General features: G+C 38.9%; 1 protein-coding gene across 1 annotated transcript; it reads right to left on the reverse strand.

Moving 5' to 3' along the window:
* On the reverse strand, nucleotides 1-21872 carry LOC141363370 (uncharacterized). The gene is made up of 8 exons (XM_073866033.1): nucleotides 21839-21872; nucleotides 21621-21755; nucleotides 20197-20358; nucleotides 2431-2709; nucleotides 2183-2329; nucleotides 1238-1345; nucleotides 1049-1156; nucleotides 1-956 (listed from the first exon to the last, which is right to left on the reverse strand). The coding sequence occupies exons 1-8, from the start codon at nucleotides 21870-21872 to the stop codon at nucleotides 892-894; spliced, it is 1038 nt and encodes a 345-aa protein (XP_073722134.1). The 3' UTR covers nucleotides 1-891.
* Between the last annotated feature and the right edge of the window lie 1362 nt (nucleotides 21873-23234).

The following is a 23234-nucleotide window of genomic DNA, read 5'->3' on the forward strand; positions in this document are numbered from 1 at the left end:
TTTATTGCATTCTGTAGAAAACGAGGAGTGGTGTTTATCACGTTCTGGGAAAAAAGGGAGAAAAGATGACAGAATAACACGGCGGATATTGGATTTTGCGTAAAATTAAGAATTTACTTTTAAATACTGACCTGATATAATACTGATTTTGGCAGTAACTACTTTTTTTTCAAAAATGGCATTTATCGTGTTTTGGAACCAAACTCTTCATATACTTAAAGAGAAAAAAATACACTAACAACATCGACAGTTTTATTTGAAAATTGTTCCAGAAATTAATTTGAAATAAACCCTAAATACTCTCAGAAATGTGTCACATTAAAGAAATTATTAAAACAAATAAAAAGGCACTTCAAACAATGTATAACTCTACAAAAACTGTAGGGCTTCATTCACTGTGAATTTGGGATTGACTTCTGTATCACATTAACAGACATACTTTATGTGACCCTTGACCAAACCAGTCATAAAGGATTTGAGATTTGCATATCATTATACATGAATAAATAAGCTTTTCATTTATATATTTGCTATGACAGGACAATATTTGGCCAAGATACAACTATTTTATATTTTGGGGCACAAAATCTAAATATTAAAGTTGTCCAAATAATGTCCTTAGCAACACATACTTTTAACTATAACTATTAACTTATTAACTATTATTATATTTACAGTAGGAAATGTACAAAATATCTTAATGGAAAATGATCTTACTTAATATCTTAATGATTTTTGGCATAAAAAATTCACCCACAAGTGCAACTTATGGTCCAGGGTAACATATGAAAAATAAAGGGATTTACTCTAAAATTCATATTTGGTAATTGTTATTGACTGCATTTATTCAGTTTGTGACTGATGCTTCACTGCACTCACAACACATTTATATCAGTTTGATGCTTCATCTTCTCTTACTGCATACTGCAACTGATCTTCAACAGATGAGTGAGAAACTGTTAAATACACACAAAAACAATTATTGACATTAACTGGACCTTAGATTTTAGAAGCATAATAATAAATGTAATTAAATCAGATGTTTCACCTTTCGATCTACAGCATTTGAAAACCAGCACGACTGTTGCTAACAGATATGGACAAACTGCCAGTGGAAAAGTGATCGTGGTGAAGCTACTCGTCTTCACCTGAGACCCTCCTGAAACAGAAACACATGTTATCATGCAGTATATCTGAACAACAACAAACAAAATCACTTGAGATCATTTCTACAAACTCTCACTTCTGACTGAGATCCAGCTCTTTGGAGACTCTCCTCTCTCTGGGTGTTTACAGTAGTAGAAACCCTCATGTGACTTTGAGACTGTAGGGATGGTCATCATGTCTCCTGTAGTTAGGGTGACCAGATTTCTCAGAGTGGAATACGGGACAGACAAAGGACCCACAGACCCACAACTCCCAATGAACACAAACAAGTAGTTTACACTTGATAATATTATTAACTATGTAAAAAAATATGTAGACTTACATAAAATTGCAGATTTAGTGCGAGCAGAAGAAAATTTTGGATCATAGAATTTCTTAATTAATTTTGCAGTGCAGTCAGCTGACTGAAAACTGTGCCCATGAATAACAGAATGATATGCAAAAATTCACTGACATTTGGAGTAGCACACTTACTTTTAGCAGCGTCCATGTGTTTTTTTGTGTGCATTTGCTGCGTTATGTCGGCGCGGCCTCCGTGAGCAATGGAAAAGCGAGCCCCGCAAATGTTGCATCTTAATTTGCTTGCATCTGATAGTGACTCTCTTTTGAGAAATTTAAACTATTTTTGAAGATCCTCATTAAATGTACACGCATGCTTCTTTGACATCTTTGCACCCGAGTCAAGCTCCTCCGTGCTCTCTACTACACTTAACTGCAGGTGACGTCGGATTCCGCTCACCAACATCAAGTTGATTTAGGGAATTGTGATTGGATGGTACTTTTGTTCTCTAAAATATACTATAATGCGATTTGCTTCTACTTGTTCTTTTTATTGGGCTATTTTCATATGAGAGGAGACTACAAGTACTCACGCTATCACTCAGCAAAAAAAAAAAAAAATATTATTAATGAAATACGGGACAAAATATGATTTTTTCATGATAAGTCGGGACACTAAAATTAGAGTTGAAATACGGGACTGTCCTGGGAAAAACGGGACGTCTGGTCACCCTACCTGTAGTCTGATTCTGCACCACTGATCCATCTTTATAAAATTCAGCTCTCAGATTAGAGGGTTTTTTATCTCGATATAAACAGCGTAGAGTCAGTGAATCTCCTTCAGTCACAGGATGAACAGGACTGTCCAGAATCACATTACCATCTACACAACAGAAGAAATGAATGATGATTACAAATGATAAAAATAATGATAAAATATTTCAATAGTTAATTTGGTAGAAATTAGTAAATGCAAAAACTCACTGTGTACTGAGATATTAACATGATGAAGTGTCCCAATAGATTTAGACTGACACCAGTACACTCCAGTATCAGATGTGTTGAGAGATCTGATTGTACATGTAGATGTTGCTCCTGTAGATCTCGTGTCTGATGATGAACAAAGTTTCAGTTTGTCTGTGTATCTTCTGACTGTCCATCCAGTAGAGTTACTGTGATCCTCACAGCTCAGAGAGAGAGATTCAGATGAGAAGTGTTGAGATCTGTTGGGTCTGATGATCAGAGAGACTGAAGGAGAAACACATGAGAAGATAATTACAAATGAAATCTGAAATTATACTGCATGATAAAAATAGTGTGAGGGAGGGGCTGGGCATCCCAGACCTCCCATAAGCATTAAGGGCCCCCTTCAAAATAATGAAGTTGCTGATATTCCAGAGCAATCAGGCCATAACCCTTGATGCTCCATTTTACCTGATGGCCCACTTTAGCATGATATCACCTTACTGTCTTTAGTATGTACCTGTAAAAATAAATTCACAGCAATACAAACAAAGTTTACAAAGTTATTCTGGTGACTTCAAACAGAATAAGAAAATTTGATGATTTTATAAATGTGTTATTTTGTACAAAGATAAATGTAATGCTTAAATGTAATTTTGTTATAAATATGTAAGTGATAATGTACATCTAGCAGATTGGTATCTCAGAGTAAACACCAACCTAGTGATCAATACAGAGGGGTCTTGTTTCATTCTGCCATGGCTTATTTTTCCATAACAACCGGCTGGATGTACATTACCAAAAAGGCTAATTCACAGTAATCCAACAAATGGCAACAAAATTACATAATGAAAATGACAAGCCTATTTCAGGAACTAATCTAGATAATCTTAATAAATAATGAAACACAGTTTTTTATCAGTATCCTTAAAGGTCACGTTTTCCCTGATCCCATTTGTCAAACTTTAGTTAGTGTGTTGCTGTTAGTGCATAAATAATACCTGCAAAATGTCTTTCAAAGCCTACAGCGAACGGACGGTTTGGACTACAGCCCTCTACTTCCGGATTGAATGACGTCAATATAAGAGTGTTTGACTAAACTTCGCCCACAGGAATACGTCAGTCGCAGCCAGTGTTGGGGGTAACGCATTACAAAGTAATAATATTACTTTTCTGAAGTAACGGATAAAGTAACACATTACTTTATAAATGTACACGTTCATATTTGTGTTACTTTTTTAAAAAGTAATGTGACTTACTTTTCAATTTAATTAATTCAATTTAAAAATAAAATAATATACTGAATTTGACTGAACATATTAACCTACATTACATTAGAAGCACCTGAGCGAGAACAGTTTGAGTCAGAAACGGAGATGGCAGGCCAGAGCTTGACATTAAAAAAAACACCTGCAATGCCTGAAAGAGATCAAGCCTCAGACAAGTAAGAAAAAGTAACGCAAAAGTAACTTAAAAGTAACGTAAGCATTACTTTCCATGAAAAGTAACTAAGTAATGCAATTAGTTACTTTTTTTGGGGAGTAACTTGATATTATAATGCATTACTTTTAAAAGTAACTTTCCCAACACTGGTCGCAGCTACAATTCAAACGGCTCAGGCTTAGCTAAGCTGCTGTCGAATCACAATACACTAAACAAACTACCCAATCAGAACTCGTTACGTATTTCTGAAGGAGGGACTTCATAAAACAAGGAAGACATCAGCCCGTTTTTAGGACAGTGAAAACAGCGGTATACAGATAAGTAAATTGTGTGAAAAATACAGCGTTTTTTAAACATGAACACATGTTATATTGCGCACTGTAAACACAATCAACGCTTCAAAAACACAGGAAGAAGGGGACCTTTAAGTAAATATGTTATATAATAAATGAATCAAATTGAATAACCTTTAGTTTGTCCAGAGTGGATGTTTGAAACCAGCACTGTAAACAACAAAGAAAAAAACTCATTACAGTTTAAACGTGAATTTAAAATACATCAGTTAAAAGATCCTGTTTTTTTAGGTGAATAGTATTAGTATCAAACTTTCTTCTTAGTAGTACATAAATTTTGCACTCTTGCACTCAGGACATACATAATCTACAACTTCTGCTTTTGTGTGATACTATATGAAATATCTTTTTCATTTCTGCCACAGATTGTTTTGAGACAAATATTATATGACAAATGATAGGAAGATGATGTCATGACAGCTCCCTCTGATTGGTTGATGGCACTAAAGACCACAATGAGCGCAGTCCCAGACAAGAAATGCTAAAATACTCTAATACTGTATATTGCTATAATGAAATTAGTAATTATAATGCATTTAGTTATTGGACATATTGCAAGAAATCAATGGTTGTCATTGGTGAAAGATGCTATGTAACCATGTCTCTTACAGTAATGCTAACAACATTAATGATGACATATTAGGAAATCTGATATATTCTAGTGAAAAAACAGTGACACAATTACCCAATTGACCAAGAATAAGATTTTTTTTTGCTTAAAAACACATAAAAATGGAAAAAACGCCCTAGAAATATTTCCTACATTACCTCACTTCCTCGTTGTGCTGCATCTGCCTTTTTCAAAGAAAATTTCACAAGTTTTAATGGACACTCACTGTTTTCTGTCACTTACATCTGCAAAGGTGCATTCCAAACACTCAATAATATAACAGGATTAAATCTAATATGTGTTATGGAAGGGATAATGTACATCCAGCTGGTGGCTACTCACCATATGAGTTAATAACTGGACATGAAATATTGATTTGAAATCTTTTATTTCTAGCTCATTTCTAACAAATATAAAATTTATGTAAGATAGTTTTTCTTGGCTGCTTTAGGCCAAGACACAACGTTTAGAAAAGATGCAATTTGGTTTATTAATTTGTAAATATGTTATTAAGTATATTTATACTGTTTTTTGTTTTCAAGTATTTAACTGCACCAAGACTCAATACTCGCAATCTATTAGTTATGCGTATTCATATTTATTTTTTGTAAGTATTAAATCGCACCAAGACTCGCGCCTAGCATTTTCCACGTGTTTTTAAGCGTGACATGTGAACAGCTAAGGGTATACAAGCAGCAGTGTGTATTGCAAATACACTCAGACCAACATATTTCAGCCCAACTGTCCAAAATGCATAAAAATACAAAAATTGTGTTTAGTGGGTACATTTAGTCCATTTAGAAATGTTTACACACCCACACCCACACACACACACACACACACACACACACACACACACACACACACACACACACACACACACACACACACACACACATTCTGGTTTCCATGTTTTGTGGGGACATTCCATAGACATAATGCATTTTATACTGTACAAACTGTATATTCTATTCCCCTAACCTACCCCATTCCCTAACCCCAACCATCACAGAAAACTTTCTGATACTTCACATTTTCAAGAAACATCATTTTGTTTGATTTATAAGCTTGTTTCCTCATGGGGACATCAAAATGTCCCCACAAAGTCACAAAAACACTGGTATTCCTATCTTTGTGGGGACAATTGGTCCCCACAACGTGATAATTACCAGGTACACACACACACACACACACACACACACACACACACACACACACACAGAGCATCAGAAACACAAAACAAATACACTTGTAGTCCCTCATTTACCCAACAGATACATTTCACAAACCCACAACACTATCTACACACTTACTGTCTCATACAAACATCATTCACTTATCATGAAATTTCAACTCTTAGAGAAAAATACAGGAGCAGTAGTGTAAATGATTTGATCCTGTAGACAATGTGAGAGTAATTGATGTGTAGTTAAATCCATAGAGAGAAGATAATACTCACAAAGAACTAGATGAAGAGAAATCAACTCCATACTGATCTACTGATGACTGACACTTAAACATTAAAACACTCTGTGTTAAAACCTCAAGACTTCCTCTATAATAGTTCCCTAACTTTATAGGAGCTTTTTATGGCAAGCTGGAGTACTACTGAGTATAAAGTGTGAATGGGGGCCTCCAAGTTTTTGTGGACAGTGGAGGGACTGATGTAAGAAAAATCCACAGCTCTTAAAAAAATCTACAAATGAAGCATCACACTTACATCAGACCTATACATGCATTTCTACACAAATGTTTGTTTGTGACTTTTTTACAGCATCAAATAAAGTAAAACAACATTCATTGGTCACCAACTGCACATAATAAAGTAGAGGTAGTGACGATGTTTGTAATCTATTAAAAGCTGGTTTCACATATTGGTTAATACCACAGAACGGAAACAAAACTAACCCCCCTCCCTAAACTTTACCTTCATCACACTTCTACCACTGATGTGTGCTGCTCTATATAAACTTGTGAATGACATCATTGATGCTTAAGAGGACAATAACTATGTATATTATTTATATGTAGGTTAAGAAATGTAAATCCATCATCGTATTCAGATCAGAACTCAGCCTGCATTATTATATACTTATATTATAGACGTATAGACTTAAAAGATTAGTCCATTTTCTTTAAAAAAAATCCAGATAATTTACTCACCACCATGTCATCCGAAATGTTGATGTCTTTCTTTTGTTCAGTCGAGAAGAAACTATGTTTTTTGAGGAAAACATTCCAGGATTTTTCTCATTTTAATGGACTTTAATGGACCAAAACGATTGCCATTTTTGGCAAGAAAAATAAAAATTATGCACTTTTAAACCACAACTTCTCTTCTTCCGCAGGCTGTGTGACGAGTCAGCGCGACCTCACGTAATTGCGTAATGATGTGGAAAGGTCATGTGGGTAACACTTTATTTTACGGTGTCTTTGTTGTCACATGTTACATGTAATTATTTTAGTAATTACAGCTAATTATGCATAATTACATGCAACTAATCCTAAACCAAACCCTATTCCTAACCCTAACCCTACAGTAAGTACATGTTGTTGATGATTTTTACTTGGTACTTAAATATATAATTACAATGTAACAGTGTTACGTGCTCCGAGGATTCTGTTTTTTTGTTGTTGTTTTTGCTTCTATTCTTTCTGCTAGTATCTCTTAGGGCGGTGCTGCTGGTTGCCTATCATCGTTATGATGTACACCTGGAGGAGCGTCATTACTTAAAGGTCGGACGTAGACCGGAAACGGAGAGAGAGAAAGATCTTTGTTTGTTTTCGTTTTGGGTCACGCTGGGATGTTGGCGTGCCTTGGTTTTTTTGTTATTTATAGTTTATAGTTGGAGTTTATACTTTGTTTTCTTTTGTAGGGGTTTGCTATTTCTTTGGGTTATGTAGAACTAAAATCATACGTTTTCCATATTGTTTTATTGCCGGCCCGGGAGTAAGGAACAGGAAAGCATGTCACGTGACTTCCATTTATGCAACACCTAGGAAGCATGTTGTTAGTACATCAGGTAAGAAGCGGGTGCTGTTGTGGTATGTTCTGTTTTTATGTCAGTGTAGTTTAGGTAGGGCGTGTTGAGCCCCGTTGATTTTGTGTTTATTTTTTTATTTTATTGTTGTAGCAGTTCAGTGGTTGTGGGATTGTAGTTAGAGTACAGGTTTTGTTTTTGTTTATTTCTTTGATTTAGCCCCGCTCTGATTCCTACTCCCTGGGTCTGGTTTTTGTGTCTCTCTCCTTTATGCACGTTGGTGTAATGAATAAATACATTCATTTACCTATCAATCCTCATGTCCTTTTGCACCAGCAACTTAAACATGCTAATAGGATTAAGTGATCCGGGAGTTAAATAACAGTATTTTATGTTGTGTTCCCTCATGCCCTTAGCCATTTTTCTTTAGGGACTTAATAAACAGTGACACCTTAAAATAAAGTGTAACCGTGCTTTTTCTCTTGCCAAAAATGACAGTTGTTTCACTAGATAAGACCCTTATGCCTCGTTTGAGATCGTTTAGGGTCCTTTGACACTGCAATTTTAAACTGCATTAAAACTGTTAAGCATTGGGGTCCATTAAAATCCTTGAATGTTTTCCTCAAAAAACATAATTTCTTCTCGACTGAACAAAGAAAGACATCAACATTTTGGATGACATGGTGGTGAGTAAATGATCTGGATTTTTTTTTTTTAAGAAAATTGACTACTCCTTTAAGATTACTGCTTACTGAATAATAAAATGAGTGAAAACCTCACAGACTTACTGAACATTGAAAGAAAACCTGAGCTACTGTGTATCTGGAGACCAAAATAACAGAGATACTTCATGGTGCAATCTTTTAACTGTGGAAACTACATAAGCCAAGGCTCAAAATTGTGACCTTTTAATCACATGCTCTTGAAATGAAAAGATAATCAGATATTTTATGTTATTTATGTGTTTTATGTGTAGTCAAATCCTTAAAGAGAAAATAATACTCACAGAGAACTAGAGGAAGAGAAATCAACTCTGGTCTACTGATGAATGACACTTAAACAAACACCCAAAACTTCCTCTTCTTCCATCTAACACCATACTGTATTAGATACAGAACTTTGAGGAACATAATGACAGAGAATGTGACCCCTAAAATGCACCCTTCCTTTCCTTGATACCTAAGGAGAGTTCATACTGATAAGGCAGAGCCACAGCGACTTGTGGTTCAAAATTAAAAACCATTTGGGAAAGGCCCTTTTCTATTCTAGCATGACTAAAAATAAACAAGGTCTATAAATAAAGGGCTAAATAAGAACTTTAGTTTTTAGACTAAAAGGAACGAAAAACGATGTGTTTTATTAACGTAGATCCAAAAATATCTCATCCAAAGCACTGTATTATAATATTTACTTTTTGATGAGGATTATAAACAGAAACTCTATAATGCAGGGGTCTCCAACTTTTTTGTGAGCAAGGGCTACCACAATGTAGAAAAAAATCTGGAGGGTTACTTTTTTACTTGCTTTACTTATTTTATTTTACTTGTTGATATGTTTTATCTTTGTTTAAAGTGTTAACATACATAAAAGAAGGATAGGATAGGGTGTTTTTTTCAAACATACATCTTCTACATTATATAAATGATGCTGTATGTCACATGATTTCAATGGCATCAATCAGCAGACAGAGCTTTGGATATTACTGTGTAATGCATTATAAAAAAGCCTAAAATGCATAGTTAGTATGACCAAGAATTTCCAGTTGTTGCTTAATAAGATGGATATTTCGTCACAGTGTGAAGAGGCACGGTCAATAGTTACATCATCAACCAGCGGTTGCAGAAGTTGTTGTACTCCGAAACTAAACTTAGAAGCATATATGGGGTCAGTGGTTACGTGTGAGTGTGTTTATAACTTGGATGGGTTAAATGATGAGGAAAAATACCAAATATGGTTCACAACTGAACTGAAAAGCTGAACTGAAGATACAAAACCTGCTAATTTTGTCTGAGATGTAGTTTTTTATACAACAATTCCGTCTCAATTTTTAGCACTATAGAGCATCTACTGTATATACTGTAGCACCTCTGTAGAAGCATAAGTGGTTCCAAAGCATGACTATAGCACAACTTATGGTTAAACGTAGCACAATATGGTTCTAGATGATAATTAGCCCTAAAAATTATTCCCCTTTGATTACAAGTCAGTGAACCACTTTTAGTGCTATTTAGCACCCATTTTGTGTGTAGAAGTCAATTCTACAGTTACTTTGAAAATAATTCGAAGTAGATGAAAACAAAAGAATAGGAAAACCTTGGAAAGTGGCAGATATTTAAACAAATAAGAAAGGATACATCTGCATATAAAGAAAGAGAAGACCACGAAACCCAACAAATTCAGTCTACTCAGTTTAACTATAGGGAAAGTGAGTTAACCTTGTATTACTTAAAGGGGTAGTAACCCAAAAATGAAAATTCTGTCTACATTTACTTGCTCTCTTGTTGTTCTAAACCTGTTTGAATGTATTTGTTTTGCTGAACACGAAAGAAGATATTTTGATGAATTTTTGTAACAAGACAGACTAGGAGACCAATGACTTCCATATTTTTCCTACCATGAAAGTCCTGATCTGCATCATGAAAATCCTCTTTATTAACCCCCTGGGGTCCAAAAACGCGGCGCCTCGTTTTGACATGTTTTCTCCTTATGATAGCAGAATCAACTTAAAATACTCCATTATTAATAATCATACACTTACGTGTTTGACATCATTTGAAACTGTGAAGGGTCTTCTTTAATATGTGTTCATTCACAATAACAACAGATCTTTGTGTTTTTGTCAAATAAAGAAAATAAACAGGGTGCGCATTCAGACATTTCTGTCTTCGCCAGCTGTCTCTCAAAACACGTTACAAAAATCAATTGAAACTCCGCGAATACTCATCACACAAATATTCCACACATATCCCAAGAAAGCCTGAAATGTCTACTTTCAGACAAACTAATTATAATCGAAAACAAATATTGCCTGTTTATATAATCTGCATTGAAGTAAAGAGAGTACTGTATTTTCTGGCTGACTTCATTTTCTTTAATGCGGTCACGCCCAGAGGCGGTACCCACTGTTCACATGGTTCATACCATGTTCATACACGCTTAGAGAAACGTGTTAAAAACAGAAGCTAGACGATCAGTCGATGGGCATCTGAAAACCAGTGATTGGAATAACGGTGTTATAAGTAATCGGCGTTACTAACGGAGTTATTTTTTTCAGTAACGTGTAATCAAATAAATTACTGTTTTTCCCATTATAACGCCGTTATCGTTACTGACATTAAAATGATGTGCGTTACTAAAATTTATCTCACTGAAGTGATTTTCACCCGTGTAGGCTCGCTCTCTCAGCCAGACCCTGTTTTTCTCTTGTGTGTGTGTGTTGGGAGAAACATAGCGGATGATGATTGGTGTGTGCGTGTTAGAGAGGGTGGGACAACCACATAGCTGATGATGATTGGCTTAAGTTCCATCGTTAGCCAACCAGAGGCAGAGTTCATGCACAAGCATGCACAGTCCGACTCCGAGCAGTGTAAATAAGTCTGAGCAACTTGGTCACTTAGTCGCTAGATTTAGCAACTTTCTATCACTTTAGCGACTTAATTTCAAAAAAGCAACAAGGACAAATCTAGCGATCGATTCTGGCATGATTGGAGACTTTTGTAGACTGACATGAAAACACGCGTCATTCTCTCTTCTCAACGAGCAGCGGCTGCTGCTGCTGTACCCCATCTCAAAGCACTGACAGGCATCCCGGTCATCGCGCAGTTATCACTCCGAACACACCGGCGACAGGGCGATGACAAGTACAACGAGCATAAAGGTAGCGGTCACAAACACAAAGTATAATAAGCACTACTTTTCCATTGTTGAGGTGAAAGGCATGAATGTTTGTGTAATGTGCAACTTATGCCCAGAAAGAAAAAGTCTCTCCATGTCTGTGGCAAGTAATTCTGATCTAATAAAGCACCTCACATCGTCACATGCTGCCACAAAATTAGTGGTTTCTCTTTATTATCCATTTTATTCATTTAACATATTTAATTTTAAGGGGCATCCAAGTTATTTGAAATATTATAATTTGTTTAAGTAACGCAGTAATTACTTTCCCTGGTAATTAGTTACTTTTATAATGATGTAACACAGTTACTAACTCGGTTACTATTTCTGAGAAGTAATTAGTAACTACAGTATAACTAATTACTTTTTTAAAGTAACGTTCCCAACACTGCTGAAAACAGCTTTTTATAAAACTAATTACTGCAGATGTTTATTTGAGATGTTCTGAATTTAGTTTATATGTACATGATAGTTTATCTGAATGTAGTGCTATCAGTGATATTTACCCATCAGTTATGTATGTAAGGGTATATCTGTGGACAATTTTTAAAAGACTTTGTAAAAAGTCTTACATGTCTGCATCCCTCTCATTAGTACAAAACTATGAAGTCACACTTTTTGGACATAAAGTTATATGGTTACATGAGCCACATGTTTACAGCTCTGTTGTTTATCAGTTTCTTAGTTTAAGTTTTTGAATAGGGTTTGTTTCCAGATAAACTGAAAATGTCCCACTGACCGTCATTTCTATTTTGATTATATTGTTAAGTTCTTAATAAACCCCAAACAAACATGTATACATTTGTCCTCACATTCTTTACTGTAGTTCCTCTCTCACATTCCTGCCTAAAGGCTCATTATGCAGCTCATTATGCAAACCTTTTGTTTTCTGAGCTGTCAATCAATCATTCCCCTAAACAAAAATTGTCTTACAATTTCTAAATCAATATATTTTTTTATGTGAATGAGAAACTCTAAACTACTAGATTCTGTTAAGAAAAGTCTTGTTAAAACATGTTTAGTATGGGTTTTGTGGACTTATATCAGTGACTTAATTTTTTTTTTAAACACGCATTAACATTTTTCTCCCAAACATACAAACATGTACATACATGTAGCTCATATAATATTGTAGCCCAGTTTGTGCTGAACGCAGTGTTATGAGACACTTGCCATTATTATTTTTTAAAGCAACTGAAAAAAGACCAAATGTAAGAGCATGTCAGAACCCCTGACAGTGTCCCAATATGGTGGGACCCCAGAGGGTTAAAGATAAATGATATAACAGGACAGGGGTGTCCAATCCTGCTACTGGCCCAGCTAACAGTTTTTAGACATTCTTTGAACGTTATTATTTGGTTTTAAGAACGTAATTCAAAACATGAAAGGTTCAGACTGTTGTTATAATACTGTTCTAAGAACATTTTTAAAAATGTTATTAAAAATTTCCATTCACCATTAAATTAATGTTCTAAGAATGTTTTCCTAACATTCAGGTTATAAAACATTATGTTTAAAAGTTCGGCAACGCTTTATTTTACAGTGTCTTTGTTACACATGTTACGTGTAACGTGTTCATTATTATAGTAATAACAGTTAATTATGCATAATTACATGCAACTAACCCTAAACCAAACTCTAATCCTAACCCCAACCCTAAGTACATGTTGTTAATGAAAACTTAGTACTTCAGTGTATAATTACACTGTAACAGTGATACCGTAAAATAAAGTGTGACCAAAAGTTCTTAGAACGTTAAAAGTGTCCAGTTTTCTAGATGTTGTATGAACGTAATTGTTTGGTTATTCAAAACCTTTAAGAAAGGTTCAGTCTGTTGTTAAATTAATGTTCTAAGAATGTTTTTAAAAATGTTAATAATAGGTTATAAAACACTGTTTAAAAGTTCTTAGAACGTTAAAAATGTCCATTTGCCCACCTTGTAAGAACGTTCCAGTCTTGTTATAAAAATGTTCTAAGAACTTTGTTTAAAACATTCTTAGAACATTCCATCCCCATTATATTGACATTTTCCTAACGTTCCCATGAAATAAAAAAAAACTTTGTTGAAGGTTTAATGTTATAATGTAATGTTATTTTTGTTATAAGAACATTATTCAAAACATTGTAAGAAACTTCAAATTCACTCATATAAACAATGTTTTTCTAATATTTTAAAAACAACATTCCTTTCACTTAAACATTCTTAATGTTTTTGTATGTAAATGTTATCATAATTATATTGGTCTAGAAAATACAATCTAGAAATTATAAAATAGAAAGCTAAAATATTATTCACAGTAGCCTTAACTGTAACGATACAATAAAGTGGAGGAGGCAAGCGCAGACGATCAACACAGTTTTATTAATAATGATGGTAAATACAATGAATCAACAGAGTGAATGACTGAGTCCAGGATGTTGGCAATGGTGATCGAAGGTCTACGGTGGTGTGAAGAGTGTTGAATGGTGAAGTCGGTGGTGAGTGCGATGATGGCCAGTGGATAGAACCAGGAACAACCAAACACTCACACGGAGACGACAACACGAACACAAATCCAACACGACGACGAGAGACGATAATCCAAGTGATTGCAGCAAACATGAAATGAGGATCTGACAACAGGGAGAGAACAGGGTGAGTATTTGTAGCTGATGGTTGATGAGGATCAGCTGGAGCGAGGCAATCATACACAGGTGAAAGGGATTGCTCTAACGAGCACATGGCAGGGGTAAGTGAACAACACACACACACAAACATGACACGGAGGAAAACAATGGATTTTCCTACCGTGACAGTACCCCCTCCCCTAGGAACGCCCCTTGGCGTTCCCAGCCTGCTTTACCTGCTGATTGAATTCATCAATAAGGCGGTGATCCAGTATGTCCCGAGCAGGAACCCACCTTCTCTCCTCCGGACCGTAACCTTCCCAATCCACCAAGTACTGAAAACCGCGTCCCCTCCGTCTAGAGTCCAGAATACGATTGACCGAATACGTGGTCTCCCCATTAACGATACGAGGCGGAGGGGGAACCGGGGCAGGCGGATTAAGACGGGAAAAAATCACCGGTTTAATTTTGGACACATGAAAGACGGGGTGAACCCTCCTGTACGCGGGAGGAAGGCTAAGACGCACTGTTACCGGATTAATGATTTTGGTAACAGAAAACGGGCCAATAAATTTGGGCGCAAGCTTATTCGAAACGGAACGCATCGGAATGTTCTGGGTTGAAAGCCACACTCTTTGACCGACGACGTAACGGGGAGGCTTCGACCGGTGGCGATCAGCCTTAGCCTTGGTGCGCGACCTTGCCTGGAGTAGAGCTCTACGAGCTCTGGTCCAGGTGCGGTGACACCTCTGGACTAGTGCGTTTGCGGAGGGGACCGACACCTCGGATTCAGTACTAACAAAATTAGGTGGTTGGTACCCTAAACTACACTTAAATGGAGACATGCCCGTAGATGACACTGGCAGAGAATTGTGTGCGTACTCCACAATTGAGAGTTGTTGACACCAGGATGAAGGATTGTTGGATGCCAAACACCGCAATGCCCTTTCGACATCCTGATTGGCTCGCTCGGTTTGACCATTGCTCTGGGGATGGAACCCGGAAGAAAGACTAACAGTCGCTCCTAACAATTTACAAAACTCTCGCCAGAATTTGGACACAAATTGGGGACCCCTGTCAGAAACCACGTCTGTCGGAAGGCCATGTATACGGAAGACGTGGTCAATGACAGTTACCGCTGTTTCCTTGGCTGATGGCAATTTGGGCAAGGGGATGAAATGAGCCGCCTTCGAGAACCGGTCCACTACGGTTAAAATCACCGTATTACCCTTGGAGGGTGGGAGGGCGGTAATAAAATCTAGCGAGATGTGGGACCAGGGTCTCGAAGGGACAGACAGCGGTAAGAGTAACCCATCTGGAGGTCGATTGGAAGTCTTACCAACAGCACAAACCGAGCAAGCCAAGACGAAGTCGTGGACATCACGAGCCATACCAGGCCACCAAAATCGTTGCTTGACTAGAAATCTAGTTCTACTAACCCCTGGGTGACAAGCAACACTGGAACAATGACCCCACTGGAGAACGTCTGACCGTAACCCCTCCGGCACAAATAAACGGTTCGGTGGGCAACGAGCCGGGGGCGTACCCCTTCTAAGGCTGTCAAAACCTTCGATTCGACCTCCCATCTGAGCGCGGAGATAATGATTTTCTCCGGTAAAATGGGCTCGGGAGTAGCAGTACGATCGGAACGCTCAAAAAGACGGGATAAAGCATCGGGTTTGATGTTTTTGGAACCCGGCCGGTAAGAAAGTGTAAAATCGAAACGACCGAAAAACAATGCCCACCGAGCCTGCCTGGAGTTAAGTCTTTTAGCAGTTCTAATGTATTCGAGATTCTTATGGTCCGTCCATACAATGAAAGGTACACCCGACCCTTCAAGCCAGTGACGCCACTCCTCCAGTGCTAATTTGACGGCCAACAACTCCCGATTGCCAATGTCATAGTTAACTTCCGCAGGAGATAAACGATGAGAATAATACGCGCAAGGATGAACCTTTCCGTCTGAGGATGCGCGCTGGGATAACACTGCTCCTACCCCCACCTCTGACGCGTCGACCTCCACTATGAATTGACGTGAGCGATCAGGGGTGACAAGAATAGGAGCTGAAACAAAGCAGCTTTTCAGTTTGGCAAACGCAGCCTCAGCTGCGTCTGACCACCTGAACGTCAAACTAGGGGAGGTCAAAGCGGTCAGAGGCGCGGCTAGTTGGCTGAAATTGCGAATGAAACGCCGATAAAAATTGGCGAACCCCAGAAATCTCTGCAGGGCCTTGCGAGACTCTGGGGATGGCCAATCTACCACAGCCTTAACCTTCTCAGGATCCATGCGAACACCCTCAGTCGAAATGATGTGTCCTAGAAAAGAAACAGACTGTGCATGAAAAACGCATTTCTCCGCCTTGACAAACAATCCATTCTCTAGCAACCGCAGAAGCACTCGTCGTACGTGTTGCACGTGTTCCTGGAGAGACGAAGAAAAAATCAATATGTCATCCAGGTAAACATATATGAACTGATCGACCATGTCTCGCAACACGTCATTAACGAGTGTTTGGAAGACTGCCGGCGAGTTAGATAGACCAAAAGGCATCACGCAGTACTCAAAATGGCCACGAGGGGTGTTAAAAGCAGTCTTCCATTCGTCCCCCTCCCTAATGCGGACCAAATGATAAGCGTTACGTAAGTCCAATTTAGTGAAAATGGCCGCTCCCTGCAACCTCTCAAAAGCTGAAGACATAAGCGGCAAAGGATAAGTATTCTTTACCGTTATGTTGTTCAACCCTCGGTAGTCAATACAAGGTCGCAGAGATCCGTCCTTCTTTCCCACAAAAAAGAACCCCGCCCCCGCTGGAGAAGAGGAAGGGCGAATGAACCCCGTTGCTAGAGAACTGGATATATATTTCTCCATGGCCGCCGTCTCTGGAATAGACAAGGAATATAACTTGCCCTTAGGCGGAGAGGTACCTGGCAATAACTCTATCGCACAGTCATAGGGACGATGAGGAGGAAGAGAATCAGCCCGCGACTTACTGAACACCTCCTTCAGGTCGTGGTACTCCGCGGGCACGTTAGTCAAATCCACTGCTTCCCCCTGAAACACAGACTCAGAAACATTAACACCAGCAGACAAAAGACAAGACAAATGACACTCCTCGCTCCAGCTAACCACAGATCCGAGACGCCAATCGATCCTGGGGTTGTGTTTATGGAGCCAAGTGTGACCGAGAACAATGGGAGTCTGAGGTGAGTCTATGATGAGGAAAGAAATCTTCTCCGTATGGTTACCAGATGTGATAAGTGAAACAGGAATGGTGGTCTGAGTGATGACTGGAAACTTGTGTCCATCAAGTGCAAAAGGTGCAATGGGGTGTTTGAGAGAGGTGAGAGGAATCTTGGTCTTACATGCGAAATTAAAGTCCATGAAACTGCCCTCGGCCCCAGAATCCACCAAAGCGTGTTGATCCAGTGTGTGAGTAGACCACCGTAGTCTCACCGGAAGGAGTGTCGATGTAGATGAGGTCTTCCTGGCAGAGATCCCACCCGATAGTAGCCTCAGATTTACTATCGGGCTTGATCTTTTACTGGGCAGCGCTGGATGTGATGTTCTGGGCTGCCACAGTATAAACACAGTCCATGGGATCTCCGCCTGTTCCTCTCCTCCCGGGAGAGCCGAGCTCGCCCCACCTGCATGGGTTCCAGATCTCCAGGTGGGCTGACCGCAACCTCTGGCCGCCGATGCTGAACCTCGGGACTGGTTGTGCGAGTGGTTCTCCCCCTCCGTCTGGCGGCTTGGTCTAGCCGGTTGTCAATACGGATAGTGAGATCGATTAATCCATTGAGTGAAGATGGAAGTTCCACAGCTCGAATCTCCTGTTGGATGCGGTCAGCCAACCCATGCAGGAAATGATCCCACTGCGCCTCTTCGTTCCACTTACACTCCGCCGCCAGGGTGCGGAACTCGATGGAGTAATCAGATACGGACCTCTCTTCCTGACGTAGGTCCGCTAACAGTCTGGCCGCCTCTCTCCCGGCGACGGAGCGATCGAAGACCCGTTTCATCTCCTCCGAGAGGGCGTGGAACGAAGCACAGCAGCTGTCGTGGTTCTCCCACACCGCCGTCCCCCAGAGGGCAGCCTTCCCCGTGAGCAAGGAGAGCACGAACGCCACCTTCACTTCCTCGGTGGTGAACGTGCGGGGCTGCAATGCGAAATGCAAAGAACAATGAGAGAGAAATGATCGACAAAATTTCGGCTCACCCGCATACTTCTCCGGAATCGGAAGGCGTGGTTCGGACTGGGGAAAACCCCCGGTGGCGATCGGCGGTGTGGGTGGCGTGGGGGGCGCAATGGGTGGCGATGGATGTTGTTGTTGAGCCTGAAGGGCGAGCTCGGAAACCTTCGTCACCATTGCTTGGAAGGCTCGACCCATCTCATCTATCGCCTTGTCCTGGCGATCCATACGACCCACAGCTCTCTGTAAAAGCTCTTCTAGATGAGATGGGGAGCGATCGCCTGCTGCCTCCATGATGGTCAGATCCTTCTGTAACGATACAATAAAGTGGAGGAGGCAAGCGCAGACGATCAACACAGTTTTATTAATAATGATGGTAAATACAATGAATCAACAGAGTGAATGACTGAGTCCAGGATGTTGGCAATGGTGATCGAAGGTCTACGGTGGTGTGAAGAGTGTTGAATGGTGAAGTCGGTGGTGAGTGCGATGATGGCCAGTGGATAGAACCAGGAACAACCAAACACTCACACGGAGACGACAACACGAACACAAATCCAACACGACGACGAGAGACGATAATCCAAGTGATTGCAGCAAACATGAAATGAGGATCTGACAACAGGGAGAGAACAGGGTGAGTATTTGTAGCTGATGGTTGATGAGGATCAGCTGGAGCGAGGCAATCATACACAGGTGAAAGGGATTGCTCTAACGAGCACATGGCAGGGGTAAGTGAACAACACACACACACAAACATGACACGGAGGAAAACAATGGATTTTCCTACCGTGACATTAACACCCCCTCAATGTATGTTAGTACAAAGGTTTTTTTTAAATTATGGTAGCTCAAACATGCATTTTAGCCTGGGACCGAGATAAGCCCTGTCTGGTTAACTGCTCTATTGTTTTCCCATATCAAATGTAGGGTCTTTAAGGTTAGTTGTGATTTTGAAGTGTAGATGGATCCTCCCATTGTGTTTCATCATCACAGTTCAGGGGCATATGATATCAACCTCACAGTTGTCCACTGTATCACTGTAGCTTCGATGTATCTGTGAAAATAATATAACCATAAACATATTTTTATATTAGAACTTAAAATATACTTACATCATGAGATTTAAAATATAAATGGAACCCATACTTAAACAAAACAGTTTATGGGAGATGCATTAAAAATTAGACAGTACACACAACACCTCTAACTTCAGTGTTAATGTGTTGTTTAATAGGTCATTATCAATATCTGAATGAGAAATGAACTGACCTGCTACCATCTGAAAACTCTGTAGCTTGCTGAAATAACGTGAGCTAATGTAAGAATGTAATGTACCATAATATGTCATTGTACTATCGTAAACACAAAAAATGTAGGTGGGCAATGGAAAGCACGCAAGATTCATTGTATTTTGTTAAATAACATACTGATCTTAAGTGCATTCGTAGAACGAACTCACATATACAGGTGTGAATGTTACTAGTATTTATATGTTTAGTATGTTGAATTAGTTTGCTTTATATAATTTGTAATTCACTGAGTGATTTTTCATGGTGGCAATTCTTGTGATAGTTGTGTTCAGCTTCTGAGTTTTGTTTATGCTTTATTCTTGATTATTGTAGATACCATGCAACTGGTTGATGCTTTCTAAGAATATAGTGGATCATACTTTAACAAATTTCATAGTTGTGTGTAATAAACTCACTTGTGACAAACAGTGGCTTTGTGTTACTGTACTCTGTGTGATAGGCTGGATCTCCTCTCTCTGCTCTGCAAACATAAACTCCTGTGTGCTTCACAGTCACTGATCTCACTGTGTAGATGCCTTTAGATCCTCGAATGCTGTCTGGCACAAGCTCAACTTCCTCTGTAAAAAGTCAAAATATGGTATGTTGAAATAAAAGAAAATTAAGCAAAACATGGAAAAGTGTCCTTGCCTATTACACTGTTTCATAAAATCAGTAAGTCCATATTGTGAGTAATGTCATGGCTGAATGTATTGCAGGTTATCTCGTTATTCAAATCATGCTTTTTCTGCATGCAGAACTACCAGGCGTCTCGCCTCCGGCTGTCAAAAAAATGTAGTCGTGTCGTTTCAGTAAAAACTAACAATCGTTGAACTCAGTGGATTGTTGTTTTTAACTGCAGTTGCAGCATTGCACCACTGCAGTGGCGCTGTTTCAATATCAGCACAGCAAGGTGTTGACTACACTTAAAGTTGTTTTTAAAAATGTAAAAAAAAAAGATGGAATATTGTGGTATTTATAAATTACTTATCTGTGAGCTTCATTATTTTTTTCATAATCAAAAACGCTAATCTCCTCCACTCCTCAAAATGACCTCTTTACTTCATGTCGCACGGATTGGCGCGATGGAGCTATCGGAGACTTGTTTTGCTAAGCAATTAGCTACGGCTGCGTCCGAAAACTTAGGCATCTGACTTGTGGCAAAGACTTCATGAGGCAAAGACTTCGGAGGCATGAAGGCAGCTCAGAGAAACACTTTCGGACGCACTTCATAGGCAGTGTGTTTGAATTATAAACAGAGAGAGACTTTGTGATAACTAATCCCATTTGAAAACTACAATACTAATTTCTCATTAGAACTAAAAGGTGTAAAAAGTGGAAATATAAATTTATCTACAGTAAATTTGTGCTCCAGCTGCTTTCTTGGCCACCATTTTATTTTTTCGAACTCGACCAATCACATTCCCCACGCGCACACATGCATGGTGGGACAGGACGATGGAGGTATCTCAGGAGTCAGGAAGTAAACCTAACATTGGATTCAGACATGCCTTGATGCCTTCCTGTCTGGGAATGCTGCATCAGAAGCCTACATGGCCCAACTTCCAACGATCCTATTAGATCTCGATTGACAACATCAAGTCCCGCCCTACCTATTTCAGAAGCTGTTTCACTTTTATATATGTCAAGACAGGGAAAATAAGACAACCGCTGCTTCCATGTGCACAGGTTTGCAAGCTAATGGTGCTACACTTCTACAAGAGGGTGCCAGAACAACAATTACCCATAATACAGTGCATCATTAGCAGCAAATAAGGTGCCCATTTTTTACTGGTCTTATGAGTGTATAAACGGGTTGATGTAGATGTGAAGCAGATTTGACCTGTGGATTCATGTACAGTGAACCAGCTGAATGTCCAGCCAGTAGAGGAGTTTGTAACCTCACACATCAGAGTTACTGATTCTCCTGGAGTCAACCACCGGTCTGGAGAAACACTTAAAACTGTCTGTGGTTTATCTGAAAGTGATCAATCTCTCATGAATAACATGTTACACTTCATCTCTTCACACTAATAATGATGAACAAACATATAAACTCACCTGATGATACAGTCAGTGTAACAGCATCACTCATCTCAGTGTTTTGTTCACGTATCTTTCCTCTACAGGTGTATTTACCACTGTCAGTGTGTTGAATGTTGTTGATTTTACACTCTTGTGTGTTGCATTGTATGATTATAGTTCTGTTATTTGTCTTCTTTACAGTCCAGCTGTATGTCCACTCAGTGTCTCCTGTATCCTGTATGTCACATCTCAGAGTAACAGTTTCTCCTCTGAACAACTGTTTGTCAGGCTTAACACTCACTACAGGTTTTGGACTCTCTGTATAAACATAATTACCATCAAGTACAGAAACGGCAAATCATACTGTAATCAAATATTCCAAATAATATTTTAAGAACTCAGATGCAAAACCCTTTAAGTGTATCTGACATGTTTTCTTGTAAATAAGCATTTTTATTTGACTCTTTGGGTGTTTTCAGACCTGTAAATCGATTGGCATGTTTTGGCTAATAGTTCAATTTCACACACAGTTTTGACTGGTAAATTGCAGTTAAAGTCTTATGTGTGAATAGAAACTTTCTGGTAAATCAGTGCTGCCAATTAACCAGTAAGAGAGGTTGTAAGATTACCAGTAATTTATTGCGCAAAGCAGAGTGGCCATTACAGCTCAGGTGTGCATTATTTTTCAGTAATTCAACGGCCCGGGGGTGAATTATTCTGCTTATACTACAGTAACCACACTTCAAGACATCGATCACATGATATATTTAAAGGGATTCAGTTTTTGTACTTGAATCGCTATTGTGAGTAGGACTATTTCTTCTGCGTCTCATCCAACAGCTCTTTTCTTGTTCCAAAACATCATTTTAAAGCTGCAGTTGATAGCATTCTAATGCAGTTATTAATGAAGTTATTAGAAAAAGAGCGAGAGCGACAGAGACACAGAGAGAAGAAAGAGAGAGAGAGCGAAAGAGAGAGGGCAAGCGAGAGAGAAAGAGAGATAGAGATTGTGTAAACGAAGCTACTCCTGTGTCTCTCTAAACAGCACTGTTATTGCCTCGGAAAATCGTATGTCATGTTGTTTTTGTTAGTCCGTTATTACAGTTAACTATGGGAAGTGATATGGAACTGTAATGCGGTAAAGAGAGTTGCCTGGAACTACATTCACCGTGCCTTTCCCAGAAAATAATTGCACACCTCAGAACGTTCATCAGCCAATCAAATTTGGGCATTCAACGGACCAATACTATAAAGTAACTAAGTATAATAACAGTAGCTTTTTGAAGCCATTTAACATTCCACAAAGTCAGAAAGACACAAAAGTTTAGTGTGACTTCAGGCTGAGTAAATGATGACAGGGCTGTCATTTTTGGATGAACTATACAGTTTAACCCTGACTGAAATCCATGGCATCTTAAATGTCATGTTGTCT

The sequence above is a fragment of the Misgurnus anguillicaudatus genome, unplaced genomic scaffold (assembly GCF_027580225.2).
Source record: "Misgurnus anguillicaudatus unplaced genomic scaffold, ASM2758022v2 HiC_scaffold_34, whole genome shotgun sequence".
NCBI classification, from domain to species: Eukaryota; Metazoa; Chordata; class Actinopteri; order Cypriniformes; family Cobitidae; genus Misgurnus; species Misgurnus anguillicaudatus.

Excerpts from the sequence above, each read along its gene's own strand:
- LOC141363370 (XM_073866033.1), bottom strand. The coding sequence starts at position 21,872 with ATGAGTGATGCTGTTACACTGACTGTATCATCAG. Across the intron at positions 20,359-21,620 it reads CACTGTACATGAATCCACAG|AGGAAGTTGAGCTTGTGCCA; the intron begins GTCAAATCTGCT and ends GACTTTTTACAG. Across the intron at positions 2,710-20,196 it reads AAAGCCACTGTTTGTCACAA|GTGTTTCTCCTTCAGTCTCT; the intron begins GTGAGTTTATTA and ends TTATCTTCTCAT.